This window comes from Leucoraja erinacea, chromosome 5 (assembly GCF_028641065.1).
Source record: "Leucoraja erinacea ecotype New England chromosome 5, Leri_hhj_1, whole genome shotgun sequence".
NCBI classification, from domain to species: Eukaryota; Metazoa; Chordata; class Chondrichthyes; order Rajiformes; family Rajidae; genus Leucoraja; species Leucoraja erinaceus.
This window is the reverse complement of record NC_073381.1, coordinates 18666199-18682956: the sequence shown is the minus strand read 5'-3', so window position 1 is coordinate 18682956 and position 16758 is coordinate 18666199. Positions and strand designations below refer to the sequence as shown.

The 16758-nt window shown below is 40.0% G+C and overlaps 1 protein-coding gene across 3 annotated transcripts in view; it reads left to right on the top strand.

Annotated features, from left to right (window-relative positions):
* Nucleotides 1-16758, top strand: part of lyst (lysosomal trafficking regulator) — a 208392-nt gene that overhangs the window by 85343 nt on the left and 106291 nt on the right. For all 3 annotated transcript variants that reach the window (XM_055635156.1, XM_055635157.1, XM_055635155.1), the window contains exons 5-6: nt 10415-12482; nt 15196-16201. In XM_055635156.1, the coding sequence (XP_055491131.1) occupies nt 10415-12482; nt 15196-16201 (3074 nt within the window). The remainder of the gene's footprint in view (nt 1-10414; nt 12483-15195; nt 16202-16758) is intronic.

Sequence of the window (16758 nt, the reverse complement as noted above, 5' to 3'; positions counted from 1 at the left end):
GTTAGGAAGAATAAACATGAATCAGTCTGAGGAAGGGTTCCAACCCTATCCATTCCCTCCACAAATGCTGCTTGACTCGGAGTTATTCCATCACTTTGTATTTTGCATTTATCTGGTATCTGTTACAACCATAGAACGTTCAAAAGCATTTTATATACACTTTGTTGTTGCTATTATTTAAAAAAAGAAAATGTTGCAATAATCTTTTTGCACAGTAGTGCCTACGTAACAATGTTATAATTGTCAAATAATCTGTTGTGAAATTAATGGGTTCTGAAATTATAATTTTAGAACTGGGGAGAACTCAAATGTTGTTCTTCCAGATGGTTCTATGATATCTTTCATGTCTACTGGAGAGGGCCGTGATGATGGTGGATTAATGTTTCGACTGAAAGATAATACCTCTGGTATTATAGTAGGTAATGTTTTAAAGTCTCGAGTGAGTAATGGACAACTTTCTGATCCAAGATGTGAGATTTCCCCTATCCCTTCCCACATCCATCCTCCTCCCACTTACAAATTATAGATGACACTGGATATTTCAGGTGGCTAATTCGGAGAATTAAATAATTGAATTGTACCGCTTTATTGCATAATTCGTTTTAGTGGTTAATCAAGCATAACAGAATGTGAAAGTATCCTATCCAGTTAATCAATCATCCCACGTTCAAATGCAGATCAAAGCTAATGGAATTTAAAAAATCAACTTTCTGCCTTAATGCACTAAATGGGGTTTCATTAAATTCTTATCCTTCAGAGTCTCTTAATGTATTTGTCTCTTTAGATTTATCTCATTTCAATGCCACTGCTGAACTGAAGGCATAAAATGGGCAAAATATTTTAATCATTATAGATATGGGAAGTTTTGAAATTGGCCTCTGCCTTCAAACCATAGGGCAGGTTAGATCTGGGCCATGAACATTAACAAAGTGTATTAAGCGACCACATGACACAATGTGAGGAAGAGTAGGGGTGATAACAAGATACCCTGCCTAATATTTCTCTCTCTTATTGATCATTAATACAATATATTAACTGATTATTATATTGTGTAGAATTTCATGGCTGTGTTTTTAACATTGCAGCAGTGATAATAACTTCATTCTCAATTGGCTGAAAAGTGATTTTGATGTTATGAGGCTTGAAAGCCAGAAATACAAACCCGATGAAGGGAGTAACATCTGAAATGTTAATTCTGATTATCTACAGATTATGTCAGACATGAGTGTTTCCAGCGTTTTCTATTTTTGTTTCTATCTTTTAATGCCAGAAAGCAATTTCCTTCAAATTTGCATGGCTTGTTCTTTAGCTTACTCATGAAAATAAGTGATGCCTTGTGTATATGAGGATTGGAAATCTGATCATTAGTTTGCGCAGATTTCTATATTGGCATCACTCAAAACAGTAACAAAACTGCAGCAGGCAAGAAATAAATGACTGGATTATTCCCCAGATTCCCATGCTACAATAAATGACTGAGAATAATTTCTATATATACAACATTTGGGTAATCTACTGAGTGTGAAGATGACCTTCATTTCAGTGGATTTCAGGTGATTTAGGAGGCCAATGCACAACTAACAGACTCTACAGACTCTACCACACAAGGGCAGGATGTTTTTGAAAGAGGAGATGACAATTATCATGAGAAGTGGTCTGTTATTTATCCTCGGCTTCTCTGTGCTCCTGAGGTTCTTGCCTCGAGCTGTTGCTTCATTTTAAGCTATCATGGCTTAAGGATTCCCATGAGTCAGGTGGCTTTGAGGGCATTCTGAGTTGTTTCCTGTGTCCACCTGTTAATTCCTTGCCCTGATAAAACTCAGGGTAGAATGTGTATTTTGGGAGTCCGATGTCAGACATGCAATCAATGTAGAATTCCCATTGGAACGGCCTGTGATGTCAATATCATCCTGAGAGAGGATGGTTAAATTGGTTGGTTATCCTGCCAGTCAATTTGGAGGATTTTGCAGAGACAGAATTCTGAGTATCTCTTCCGTGCTTAGAGGTACCCATTGTAAGTCATCCATCCCTCAGAAGTATATAAGGGAATGGTGATAACTGCCCTCCTGTTTGCTTCAGAAACATGAGGGTACACAGAGAATGTACGAACTCCATACAAACAGCACCTATAGTCAGGATCAAACCCAGGTCTCTGACGCTGTAAGGCAGCAACTCAACCGCTGCACCACCATGCCACCCTTGTTTGTTCTTGATCGCTACCTTTTTTTTATCAACTCATTTCTTTAACCATTTTGACTCTCTAAGGTAATCTGTCTCTTTAACGCCTGGATAGAGTGGCTGTGGAGAGGATGTTTCCACTAGTGGGAGAGTCTAGGACCATAGGTCATAGCCTCAGAATTAAAGGACTTTCCTTTAGAAAGGAGAGGGAGAAGGGAAAATCAGAAGTGTCAGTATTACAGTTGAACGGAGGGGACTATGGAGCCATGAAGGAGGAGCTGGCCAAAGTTGACTGGAAAGATAACCTAGCAGGGATGACAGTGGAACAACAGTGGCAGATATTTTTGGGAATAATACAGAAGGTGCAGGACCAGTTCATTCCAACGAGGAAGAAAGATTCCAAAGGGAGTAAGGGGCGACTATGGCTGACAAGTGAAGTCAAGGACAGTATAAAAATAAAAGAGAAATATAACAGCAAAGATGAGTGGGAAACTTTTAAAGAGCAACAAAAGATAACTAAAAAGGCAATACGGGGAGAAAAGATGAGGTACGAAGGTAAGCTAGCCAAGAATATAAAAGGAGGATAGTAAAAGCTTCTTTAGTATATGAAGAGGAAAAAATTAGTTAAGATCAAAGTTGGACCCTTGAAGACTGACAGGTGGTTTTATTATGGGGAACAAGGAAATGGCAGATGAGTTGAACAGGTACTTTGGATCTGTCTTCACTAAGGAAGACACAAACAATCTCCTTGATGTACTAGTGGCCAGAGGATCTCGGGTGACGGAGGAACTGAAGGAAATGCACACTAGGCAGGAAATGGTATTTTTGGCAGACTGATGGGACTGAAGGCTGATAAATCCCCAGGGCCTGATGGTCTGCATCCCAGGGTACTTAAGGAAGTGGTTCTAGAAATTGTGGACGCATTGGTGATAATTTTCCAATGTGCTAAAGATTCAGGATCAGTTCCTGTGGGTTGGAGGGTACCTAATGTTATCCCACTTTTTAAGAAAGGCGGGAATGAGAAAACAGGGAATTATAGACCAGTTAGGCTGACATCAGTGGTGGGGAAGATGCTGGAGTCAATTATAAAAGATGAAATACCGGCACATTTGGATAGCAGTAACAGGATCGGTCCGGATCAGCATGGATTTACGAAGGGAAAATCATGCTTGACTAATCATCTGGAATTTTTTGAGGATGTAACTAGGAAAATGGACAAGGGAGAGCCAGTGGATATAGTGTATCTGGACTTTCAGAAAGCATTTGATAAGGTCCCACATGGGAGATTAGTGGGCAAATCTCTATTAGCACATGGTATTAGGGGTAGAGTGCTGACATGGATAGAAAATTGGTTGACAGACAGGAAACAAAGAGTAGGGATTAACGGATCCCTTTCAGAATGGCAGGCAGTGACTAGTGGGGTACAGCAAGGCTCGGTGCTGGGACCACAGCTATTTACAATATGGATTAATGATTTAGATGGATGGATTAAAAGTAACATTAGCAAATTTGCAGATGACACAAAGCTGGGTGGCAGTGTGATGCTATGAGAATGCAGGGTGACTTGGACAGGTTGGGTGAATTGGCAGATGCCGTTTAATGTGGATAAATGTGAGGTTATCCACTTTGGTGACAAAAACAGGAAGGCAAATTATTATCTGAATGCTGTCAAATTGGGAAAAGGGGAAGTACAACGAGATCTGGGGGTCCTTGTTCATCAGTCACTGAAAGTAAGCATGCAGGTAGCAGAGGCAGTGAAGAAAGTGAATGGCATGTTGGCCTTCATAACAAGAGGAGTTGAGTATAGGAGCAAAGAGGTCCTTCTGCAGTTGTGCAGGGTCCTAGTGAGACCACACCTGGAGTATTGTGTGCAGTTTTGGACTCCAGATTTGAGGAAGAACATTCTTGTTATTGAGGGGGTGCAGAATAACATTCTTGTTATTGAGGATTCACAAGGTTAATTCCCGGGATGGCGGGACTGTCATATGGTGATAGAATGGGCTTGTATAAGCTGGACTTGTATAGTCTGGAATTTAAAAGGATGAGAGGTAATCTTATTGAAACATATAAGATTATTAAGGGATTGGACATGCCAGAGGCAGGAAACATGTTCCCGATGTTGAGGGAGTCCAGAACCAGGGGCTACAGTTTAAGAATAAGGGGTAGGCCATTTAGAACGGGGATGAGGAAAAACTTTTTCATCGCAGAGAGTTATGAATCTGTGGAATTCCTTGCCTCAGAAGGCAGTGGAGGCCAATTCTCTGGATGCTTCCAAGAGAGAGTTAGATAGAGCTCTTAAAGATAGCAGAGTCAGGGGATATGGTGGGAAGGCAGGAATGGGGTACTGATTGTGGATGATCAGCCATGATCACAGTGAATGGTGGTGCTGGCTTGAAGGCCCGAGTGGCCTACTCCCGCGTCTATTGAGATGAGGAGGAATTTCTTTAGCCAGAGGGTATTGAATCTGGAATTCATTGCCACAGTAGGCTGTTGAGGCCATCAATTAATATTTTTAAGGCAGAGATAGATCGATTCTTGATTAGTATGGATGTCAGGGATTTGGGAGGAAAGGCAGGAGAATGGGGTTAAGAGGGAAAGATAGATCAGCTGCGATTGAATGGTGGAAAAGACTTGATGGGTCGAATGGCCTAATTCTGCTCCTATTACTTATGAACTTAGAATGGTTCATTTGTGCTGGCCAGGTAGTCAGGAATTTAAAATTTGCAGCAGTTTGAGAAATAGCTGCTGTCGCAGTGAATGATCCAAGTTATATTCCAAATGCAAGATTCGACCATACACTGTTCTTTGGACAAAATACGATTGGCTACTCAGCATTTTTGTTTTGTTTTTTAATGGGTTTGTTGAGAAATTTTTAGATTTATTTGCAGCAGTGCCATTCCTAGCTCCAGCCCCAAATGCTTTCTTTGTCAATGATATTTCTGACAGTACCAGATATGTTCACTTATGAATGATATGGAGGGAATCTATTCTTCTACCAGTAAAACCTTTGCTAAAGGAGTGCCTGAAATTTGATTTAGTAATTCAAAGCTAAAGGAAATAAAGCTCTGCTTCCAATATCTCAAATTTAACTTACTTGATATATACAAACGCTGCTTTCCCATTTTGATTTTTAATTTTGGTATTTCTTCCATTGAATAGAGGCGTACCCTTCTCTATTTCTTGACAAGCTATCCGTTCCTTTAGCTGATAGTTCATTTGAGAAAAATCAATTGCTGTTCAAAATTTCGATAACCAAATCTTTCTTTTAAGGTTCAACCCTGTTCCAATAATGTTTGATGTAATTTGTTGAAAATCATTTTGTATTTTGAGAGATGTCATATGCTTCTTGGATTTACAAGCTGAATCTAGATTTCCGTTTATAAAAGCCCATCCATTTGGTCTCGTCATCTTCACAAAGTCAATTATTGTAATCAAGCATAGTTCAGATGAAATCTTTAACTTCCAGATTAGAAGGGATTTTAAAAAGCATTGCTAGGATTGACATAATGAAGCTGAGCATAGCCAAGAAGAGAGATAAATCAAAAATCAGTGCACTTGGACTGGAATGTGCTGGGATTAAAGGCTAAAGGCCAATAATGGAAATGTTGACAAAATTGAAACTGATGGGCTATGACTAAGATTGTGACAGTCCCTGGACTGTAATTCATATAAAGCAAAATAAAGGGAGAAGTTTTCAGAAAATTTCCAAATCAGAAACGTTAGAAATGGATGGTTAGATTTGGAATGCGCAGGACCAAAGGAGATTACAAAAAGTGGTGGCTACTGCCTGGTCCATCACGGGTAATGACCTCCCCACCATCAAAGGGATCTATAGGATCCGTTTCCACCCTGTCCATGCTCTCATTTCACTCCTGCCATCAGGAAGGGCGTATAGGAGTCAGAAAACAGTGACCTCCAGGTTCAGGAACAGCTTCTCAACAACCATCAGGCTATTGAACACAACAAGCACCAATTAAACTTTGAACTACAAACTGCCTTAGCTGTACTAGGCATTTGGGGCTTTTGTTTTATAGTTTTGCACTATGCAAGCACTCCATGGCTTGCGTAATAGGCGAGTTACATAAACTTGCACTTGTATAAAAAATTCACAATAGGTGAGCCCATTTCCTGTGTTATTGCAATTGGAGAGCTTACCGTCCATTTCGTAGATATAAAAATGTCGCCCAGGCTCGCTGCTCTTCCAGTTTCAACCATTGTCAGTGCAATACTATGAAGGCAGGCGAGGATGAGGGAGGCGGTGGCCGACAGTGCTTTCTTCAGGCGCTTGCTCGGCCACCATGGGGCTTTCTCACCTCTCACTTCTTTCTGTTGACCGTCGCCTTCTCCACTCCGCTGCTCCCCCCAGCACCGCCTCCGCCTGTTCCCTCTCCCATAGTTTGTCCACTCTGCCTCTCCCTCTCCACCGCTGCCTCCTCCACTTCCTTCCACCTGGAGGAGGGAGCGACAAAACGGACAAAGTGATGGCCGACAGGAAGAAGCAGCAGCTGGTGAGAGGGGAAGGAGCGCCACGGTGACTGAGCACATCTTGTCGATAGTGGCGGCCTGAAGAAAGCGCTCTTTGCCAGGGGCTACAACGTGAGCTGCAACAACAGCTGCGTCAATGGTGCGGCAGCTGCCGAAGAAGGGTTTGCTGGTGCAGACAAGCAGCATCAGTGCCTAATTTTAAGGTGAAACTACACAAAGTACTGGAGTAATTCATTAACCAGCATCTGCAGTTCTTTGTATCTGCCTAGTTATAAGGTGATACCAACTTATGTTAAATCTGATTTACGTAAGGTTTTTCAGAACATAACCCTTGCGTAAGTCAGGGAATGTTTGTATTGTGTTTTTTATTTATTTAACTTTTTTAGTTTATTATGTTAGCTATTGAGTACGAACTTGTGGTGCTGCAAGTAAGAAATTCATCGTTCTGTTTTGGTACACTTGACAATTAAATACCCCTGACTCTTTCAACTCTCGAGTAGGATACAGGAAAAGGAGGGGTTTCGGTATCACGCAAAGACAACAGGCTAAGTCAGGGATCAAAACATTATTTTCAATGAGCTGTAGGATACAATGATTTTTAACCTTGATTTGGCATTGTGAAATTTGTCCCTTGAATGCGAAATCGTCTTAACCATCCTGATTGAATGATTCTTGTAGCAGTCGTCAGTAAGATTATGGTGCGATTAAAGCCATAAATTTAATCTTCTACGTGTTCTAATTTTCTTACAACTGAGTACGCAGCAATTATTCAGCAGAATAATTATCTTGAGTGTTTTTTTTATTCATTCTTGGATGGAACTACTGTGACCGGTCTAAAATGTATTGCACACACCTAATTGTCTTAGAACTGAGTAACAATTTCAGGGGGCATTAAGAGTTAATTATACAAACAGTAAACATGGTAGATTCTATTCCCAAATTACTCTGTTCATTTAAGGGTATCTGAGTATTTATTGCACATCCACAGTTCTTTTGAAGGTTGTGGCAAACTCTTGAACCGCCAGTCTTTGTAGTGGAAATATTCTCACAGTGTTGATTAGGGAGTTTCAGGACTTAGGTGTAAAAACAAAGAAGAAATGATGATATTCAGAGTGAGGTGCAATTTGGAGGAGAAGTTGTTTCCAAGTGTGTTAAAAGTAGAAGGTACACAAAAATGCTGGAGAAACTCAGCGGCTGCAGCAGCATCTATGGAGCGAAGGAAATAGACGACGTTTTGGGCCGAAACCCTTCTTCAGACTGATGGGGGGTGGGGGGGAGAAGGAAGGAGAAAGGGAGGAGGAGGAGCCCGAGGGCGGGGGGATGGGAGGAGACAGCTCGAGGGTGAAGGAAGGGGAGGAGACAGCAAGGGCTAGCAAAACTGGGAGAATTCAACGTTCATGCCATCCGGACGCAAGCTGCCCAGGCGTAATATGAGGTGCTGTTCCTCCAATTTCCGGTGTTGCTCACTCTGGCAATGGAGGAGACCCAGGACAGAAAGATCGGATTGGGAATGGGAGGGGGAGTTGAAGTGCTGAGCCACCGGGCGTTCAGGTAGGTTATTGCGGACTGAGCGGAGGTGTTCGGCGAAACGATCGCCCAACCTCCGCTTAGTCTCCCTAATGTAAATCAGCTGACATCTAGAGCAGCGGTGTTAAAAGTAGATATGTGGGAGTGAAGTGTATTTTGCAGATGGTATATGTGACAGCCATAAGTGCTCTGAAGGCGGAGTGAGTGAATGTCTAAGGTGCCAAGCTTCTCGCGTTGATGGGGCTGTAATCATTCAGGCAAGTATAGAGCATTCCATCTCACTACAGACTTCTGCCATGTAGATGTGGAAAGGATTTATTGTGTCTGGCATTGAGCCATGCTGCAGGATATGTAGTTTCTGTAACTTATAACCACAATATTTATGTGCTTGTCCTGCTGAGATTCTGTTTAGGATACTGAAGATATTGATGTGCGGTACTTGGTTATAGTAATAATATTGAATGTCAAGAAGAGGCGGTTAGAGTTTGTTGTTGAAATTGGTCATTGCCAGATATGTGGCATGGGATAATTTCTTATCCCATATCTTAATGTCATCGAATGAGCCATATTTATTCCACCATAATTTGGTGGTTTCATGGTTGCCATTACTGGTATTAACTTTTTTAAATTCCAGGTTTATTTAATTACTTATATTTACAAAGTTAGTGCAGTAATGCTGCAAAAATATTTTAATTTCAAATCAGCAACAGTTAAAATGGGTCAGACGTGAAAAGCGCACTGGATACAGTGGATGAGGTTGGAAGAGGTGCAAGTAAACCTCTGCCTCACCTGACGGACTGACGTGGACTCTGGGTGGAGTTGAGGGAGGAGGTATCAGGAGAGGTGTTGCATCTCCTGTGGTTGCAGGGGAAAGTTCCTGTGGAGGGGTAGTTTGTGTGGAAAGCGACAAGTGAACCAAGGATTGCGGAGGAGTGGTCTCTGCCGAATGCGGAAAGGGGTTGCGATGGGAAGATGTGACTAGTGGTGGGATCACATTGGAGGTGACAGGACAGTCGGAGCATAATATGTTTAATGTGGAGGCTGGTGGGGTGAAAGGTGTGGACCAAGGTAACTCGGTCCTTGTTCCGTTTGGGCGGAGGGGGAGCAACAGCACAATTACGGGACGCTAGTGCAGGATCCATCTATGACAGAAGAGGGAAACCACATTTACTAAAGAATGGTGCTAAAATGTTTTTGTGATCATTTCATAAGGATGGAGCTGCAGCTGTCATAGATGTCATAGATAGCTTAATTTGACCAAATGGTTTGTAGGCTTGAAAGGATTAAATCCAAAAAGGGAAGTTCAGTTTCTGCTCCAGATATTTTTGTAACCTTTGAATCCCGGGGAAAAGAAGGATATATAACACAGTCCAGCTTGATCAAAGCTGTGGCCTTTTAGGAGGTTTAGAAGGGAGAGGCAACTGAAGAAACACCATAGACAATTATAGCATGAGGCCAGTGAAGGTAAGAATTCAAAACATACCAAGGGATCTTCTGTTTTGAAAAGCTGTCATTCAACGAGACACATTGGATGCATTTTCCCTGCAGGTAACTATTAAAAATATATAGTTGCCTTTTTTGAGTACAATTTTTCAGGTTGTAGCCAAAATGCCAATAAATGACATTCAACGTTATTGGAAAAGACAATGGCTCATACAGTTATCACCTATTTGTGAGATCTTGCTTTATACATAATAACTGCTCTGCTTACCTAGATAAATCATGGCATTATATATTTTTCATGATATTCTTTCAGATATTTATGAAAAATGCACCGTGCAACTATTTTGGTAGTAGGGATGACCATAAAAGATCATTCAAAGTAATGCAGTAAACAAAATATTAAAATGTACAAGGCTACAAATAATGGGTCAGAGGTTACTTTAATCTTGAGGAGAATTGATGATTATCAGTGCAACTTTACCCACTAAAATATATGTTTGTTGCTGCATATGGCACGGAAAGGAACCTGTCATAGCTCAGCAACTTCATTACTTTAATGTGGAAGTATGAACTGATTCATTATAATGACTAATTACTACCAACATGTAAAAGTCATAGTCATGGTTGCTTGCAAGCTGCATATAGTAATGGAATTGTACAATTACACAAAATTGCATCGTTTTGAAGCATGTCCCCTCACGTTTGTTTTTTTGTGCTTTTCTTGATATCTAGATGTTGTATTACACCATTTTATACCCTAACTTTTTATTTTATTTTTCAGATTATAATCTATCTGCACTTGAAGATTTTTTGTTTACCAAAGAGACCAAATATTCTGCATCCAAATCTTCTCAGGAAAAAACAAGTCACACAGCAGATGGAAGCTTAGTTTTATATGCTCAGGTACCATCAAGATGCAGCACCAGCAACTGGAAGACTAGGCGACAACGTAGAAATGCTCAGTGCCATGCTTCGAGGGATGCAAGAAAAGTTCCGCTTTCTACATCTGATTCCGACACTAGTTTGGGTGATGACAATTCAGTCATCATCAGACAAAGACGGCAGCAGACTTTGCAGCCTTTTGTAACTCATCAGCCAAGAGAGGACTACAGTTCCCCCAGAAGCTGTCTGCTCCCATCTTTGCGAGTCAGTGAAGTAACACAGGATAGCCCAAGTTTAGAATGTGCTGCCATTTTGGAAGAAGTAGACATGGAGCCTTCCATTTTAAGTAGGGTAGCAAATACTCCATTTGATCTTTGTCACATTTTATTGTCTCTGTTAGAAAAAGTTTGCAAGTTTGACATGGCCTTAAATCACAATCCAGCTTTAGCAGCTAGTGTAGTTCCCACATTAACTGAATTTTTGGCAAGGTTTGGGAACTGCTGCAATAGTAACATATCTGAAGCTGAGGAATTTGCTACAGGATGGACAACAGAACCAGCAGCCCTGGTTCAAAGAATGCTTTTAAGAACTGTCTTGCACTTGATGTCAGTTGAAATAAATTGTAGAAGTAACATGCCCGATACACTTCGACGAAATATTGTAGACTTGCTGAGGACAACATTGAAGATTAGGAATTGCATTGAAAAGCGTCCAGATCCTTTTGTTCCACAGCCAAAGAAGACACTGCAAGAGCTCAGCAAAGATATTTCTTTCTCATCTTCTCATCATAAATTGCTGCTGCTACCCGAGTTACTCGAAGTAGTTTTGCAAATTCTCCTTTGTACCCTGCAGTCAGCTTCCAACAATCCTTTCTTCTTCAGTCAGGCCATGGACCTGGTCCATGAGTTTACACAGCATCATGGCTTTGAATTATTTGAAAGTACAGTGCTTGAGATGGAAACGTTGATTACAAAAAATGAACCCCAGTCTAAAGAGGCAGCAGAGCACATCAAATCGCTGATTGGTAATGTTATGAAAATAATCAGCATTGTCAAGAAAGTGAAATCAGAACAACTCCATCAGTCTGTTTGTACACGCAAGAGACACAGACGATGTGAATATTCTCAATTCATGCACCATCACAGAGATCTGTCTGGTCTCCCTGTTGCAGCATTCAAAACCCAGCAGTCAAAAAATCCTTTTGACACTGCATTGGATGGTGAAATCTGCTATCCCAATCGTTGCTGCTGTATTGCAGTGTGCGCCCACCAGTGTCTGCGTTTGCTGCAAGAAGTCAGCTTAACTAGCACTTGTGTGCAAATTTTATCAGGTGTGCATTCTGTGGGAATTTGCTGTTGCATGGACCCAAGATCTGTCATTGCCCCCATGCTTTATGCCATGAAATCACAATCTTTAAAAAACAGTCACGTGCATATCTTGAATATTCTGAGTAAATTTATCCTTGAGCAGCTTGGAGGTGGGGAAATTTCAGTAAAAATGAAACGTGCAAGCTGTAATATTTGCACAGTCGACAGTAGTCAGGCACCTGATATTGCAGAGGGTCTACATGAAGGTATCATAGGCATTGGTTCCTCCTCCAGTCTTTCCAATCCCAATTTCCGATCAGATGGTATTTTACCAAGCAGAGGGTCCCGAGACATGTTGTGGAGTTGGGAAGCTTTGGAAGCTTACCAAGATCTTCTCTTCATTGAAGATGCACAGCTGAGTTTGCAGGTTGCCAGTCATATATGCTACCTAATCCAAAAAGGCAATGCTGTGGTTAAATGGCAACTTTACACTCACGTCATTAACAGTGTGCTTCAAAAGGGAGTGGAGTTGTCTCACCATGGACAGCAGCTAAGAGTAACAACATCCTGTACCCAAGCTTATAATCACCACATCAAATATTTGTCTCGTGATGTTCTTCAACTTCACCTGCACACATTGCCTTCACTCTTTCAATCCAAGTGAGTAAAGCTTTTTTTCCTGGTTTACTATGATACTGACTTCACTTTGAGTATGATGTAGGTTGTAACTAAAGTATGTGTAGGTTTATGGCAAACTACTGATGTTATCAGTTTAAAATAAAACACCCTGGCTCAGAGGCCGCACTTTTGTTTCTGAAGCAGGTGTCCAGTCCATACTCAAATGTTAAGCTGACATTCTCCTGCAGCTGAGGATGTTACTAATGTGCCGGCTTTCAGATAACATTCAACTGAGACCTCATCTGGCTTGACAGGTGAATGTAAGACACTCCTCTTTGAAGGACAGGGGGGTTTGGTATTTTGGTCAACATTTGTCTCTGAATCACAATTTAAAACAGATTATCTAGTTACCTTGCCATAGCTGTCAATAGAATTGTTTTGTTTGGAAGTTGTGTTTCCAGCTTTACTGCAACAATAGTAATAAAATCAAATGTTTATGTTAGATTTGATGCAAGTAGTAAGAACATAGAAAATGAAATTAAGATATAGGGTCAGCAGTTCAATGTCATCTACATGCTCAAGGCAACATGGAAAATAATACTAATGGTACTATTCAGCTGTAGCCAAAACTTGGCTGTTATTTGTTACTTTGCAGATGGTGTATTATTGCAGTAGTGGAAACAGTATGGTAGCACCAGAAGGATGACATTCGTACAGCAACCTCCAGCAGTATCGGTCTGCAATCGTTACTTTGACACGTTGGAATTAACTTGCAAACATGGAACAGTTCTAGGTTTTATGTTGGGTTGCTTCAATTTGTCTTTTTAGTCTCGTTCAGCTTTTTGGTCCTTGCAAACGTTTCTTCCAGGTCGTGATTCATTCTGACCTCTAGCACAGAGGAAACCCATGTGGTCACAGAGAGAATGAGCAAACTCTACACCGACTGCATCTGAGGTCAGGTTGGAACCCAGGTCTCTGGCGCAGCTCTACAATCTGCGCCACTGTGCTGCCGCCAATTGTGCCAATTGTTCAATTCTGTTTTTAAAAAAAAGAAAACCTTGTGTTTTCCTTTCTAATTTAGATCCACTTGGGGAGCAAAGGTACCATGAAAAACATGTAGACTTCAAATGTTCTGTTGTATTTGGTTTGAGTGCATGCTATACTAAAACTAAATGCAGGGAATCATTCCTGAAAATAGCATTGATTACTTATAATAATTCCAAATTTTCAATTGCATAGTTGAAGATATACATTTAGTTTTAGGATCAATTTTATCTACGTACTGTAATATTTCATGTTAGTATGGAATTGGAGTTAGATTTCAGATACTGAGAATCTGAAACAAAGACGACTCATTTTGAGTTTCCATTGTGGAATGGTGTACAATTTTTATTCTATTTTTCCTTTGGTATTCATGACCAGGCATATTTGAATGAAATTTCACAAGAATATAAACTCTTGCTACCCATGATCTCGAGTGTACAAAGTATTGAGGCTGCAGATTGAAAGAAATTATTGTTTCACTGTGGCGAGTAAGATAGATCTTGTGAAAAGTAGTAAAATAAGCTTTCAAACAGTCAAAAAAAGATAATTGTGATTAATTATAGTTAACGATGTCTTAATCACACAGCTAAACCAGATAAAATACCATTTTTGAGTGGTACAAAGAAACCACTTTGATTTAAATTTGAATAGTTTCGAAGAAAATGTTTTGCCATTGTTACCATTAAAGATTTAAAACCATCATAGAATTTAAATACCTTTGGCCATCAGTAACGTCCTACAATCATTGGATTTTTTTTTACATAGCTGGGATATATAAAATATATAGTCCATGATTTCCATTGATGTACCATTTCTGCACGGTGTACATAGTCTATTAATAAATTGAAAGCTTTGTTACAAGTACTGCTATGCTTGCACAATGAGTTAATCTTTTATCGATACAGCAAAAACAGGGATGCTTGAAGTCGTTCTTGTTTTGGTTTGATAAGAGTTCACTCATTACTTGGTGACCAAACTGTTGTGAGGTAAACTAGAATAAATTTCAAAGTGATGTGAAAGGTCTGAGTAAGCATGCAATCAGATCCAAACCTTACCAGTGATGCCAACCCAGAATAAACCGTTGCCATCTGCCCAGCTTCCAAGTTTCCATCTATGCAGTTTAAGCACAGTTTTCCTAATCCTAAAGCAGATGGCAAGTGGGTGATGGGGAAAAAAACAAAATTAATTAAAGGAACTGGGCTTAGACATCTGATTCAGATTCTTCTTCTGGAAAGATTTCCCTCTCCCTCTTGTCTACTAATCCTGTTCCTCCTCACTTCCCATCCTTAATAGGAGTAAGAGATTCTGAGGGCATATTGTTTCAAATTGCATGGATTGGCCCTTCTTGGAAGTTATTTAGTTTCACATATGTGATGTCAAACGATATAATAACAATAATAGTTTAATACAATTTACACTCGTCAATGTTTAAGTGGTTCATATGGTTCACCCAGATGAGATAATTCTGTTTAATGACTTGTTATAGAAATATGACAGTACACCCAAAAGAATGAGACATAATTAGCAGTTAACTCTGTCAGACATGTTCATACTGTTCAAAAAAGCAAATGTACTTCTGCTTTTAGCAGCAGTTGAACCTGCAAAGAATTTCAAGAATTTTAGATTTCTACATGAAATATTGCACATCAATGCATATTTCTAATTATCATGTCTGTTTTGCACAAAGAAAATGTGTATGTTTGTTTTGCAGGCTAGTCAGAAGTCTCTTTTTGAGCTGCAACGGATTAAATCAAATGACAGAACTCATTTATCTAGACTGTGTTAGATCAAGTGCACTGATGGTTTTTGAAACTTTAATCCTGTGTCTTGGAGATCAACATACAAATGGAGAACTGGATGAAGAAACAAATGCAGAGTACTCTGCTCTGAATCCCAGTGACACTGCAAGTCCCCAACATACTGCACTACATAAAAATGAAATGCAGCACAGTTTAAGTAGGTTTTATGCAGTTCTGAAAGAATCACAGCCCAGGAAGAAGAAAGCTAGAAATATAGACATCCACCTAAATGTTATAAACCTGTTTCTCTGCGTGGCATTTATGTGCATCAGTCAAGAGCCTGAATCTGATCGTGACTCGGTTAATGATTCTGAAGATACCTCAGGCTATGATAGCTCTGCCAGTGAAGCTCTGGATAATATGCTTCCTCACTTATCACCAGACAGTGTTGTTTTACCTTCAAACGAGCAGATCAGACGGGCAGCAGATGTGTGGTCTGTTTGTCGTTCAATCTACTTGAAAAATATAGTGTTCCAAAAACAGTTCCATAAACTAGGTGGTCTGGAGGCCTGTCGTAGATTACTGACAATCATCATTCAGAGGATATCCAAAATAATTATAGACAGTGCAAAAGAAAATAAAGAAAGAACATTAACTCAGTGTGATAATCCAGAGGAAGTAGAAATTTCTTTGCATTCATCATCAAATCCAATAGCTGAACAAGGCGAATCATATGTCAACAATGATGAAGAATCAACTCAACCAGACCGTGAAGTTGTTCAAGAATCAGCAGATCAATTAGACGAGCAGGGTATTTCCATAGAAGGTGAAGAAGATTGGGAATTTGTGGAGCAAGAGCAAACTAGAACAGAGGAGGAATGGGCGTTGCAGAGCATCAGGCTGCTGGAAGCTTTGTTGGCCATCTGTTTACACGCTTCTGATCCTTCTGGGAGAACAGATTCGGAGCATTCTCCACAGGTACACTTTTCATTAATGTGTCTAGATTCCTAGTGGCATGATACATAGTGCAAAATGCAACATAGTGCAGTAATTTCTACTCTACAATTCTGTTCTCCTATCTTGTTGCCTCATGATAGTAATTATGGTAGTGGGATCAATTCTGGTTCACAAATGCAATTCTTAACAAATGTTGAGTTTTGTTAAGACCTGGAAGATGGTCACTTGTTATCTATCCTCTTGGTTATATACCATGTAAAATAGAGAAGTTAATTTTGTTTCTTTTCGCACTTTGTGTAGTGTCCAGAAGCCCAGGGAAAAGAGTCAAAAGGTTGCCAGTGTTGCACCTTTTTTTTGCACTGGACTCTCATGACCATCAATTCAACTTAAACACAATCCACTATAGACGATAAATCAACATACAATTTTGATTGTTGTTATTGTGCAATCAAAAATGTATGTTCATGGAAGATGTAAAACTAATCGATTAAACCTTTTATACTTTTGATTACTGTGTTTTATGAATCTGCTCCAAGTGCTAACACTAATAAGTTCTATTTCATTTCCTTAATCATTTT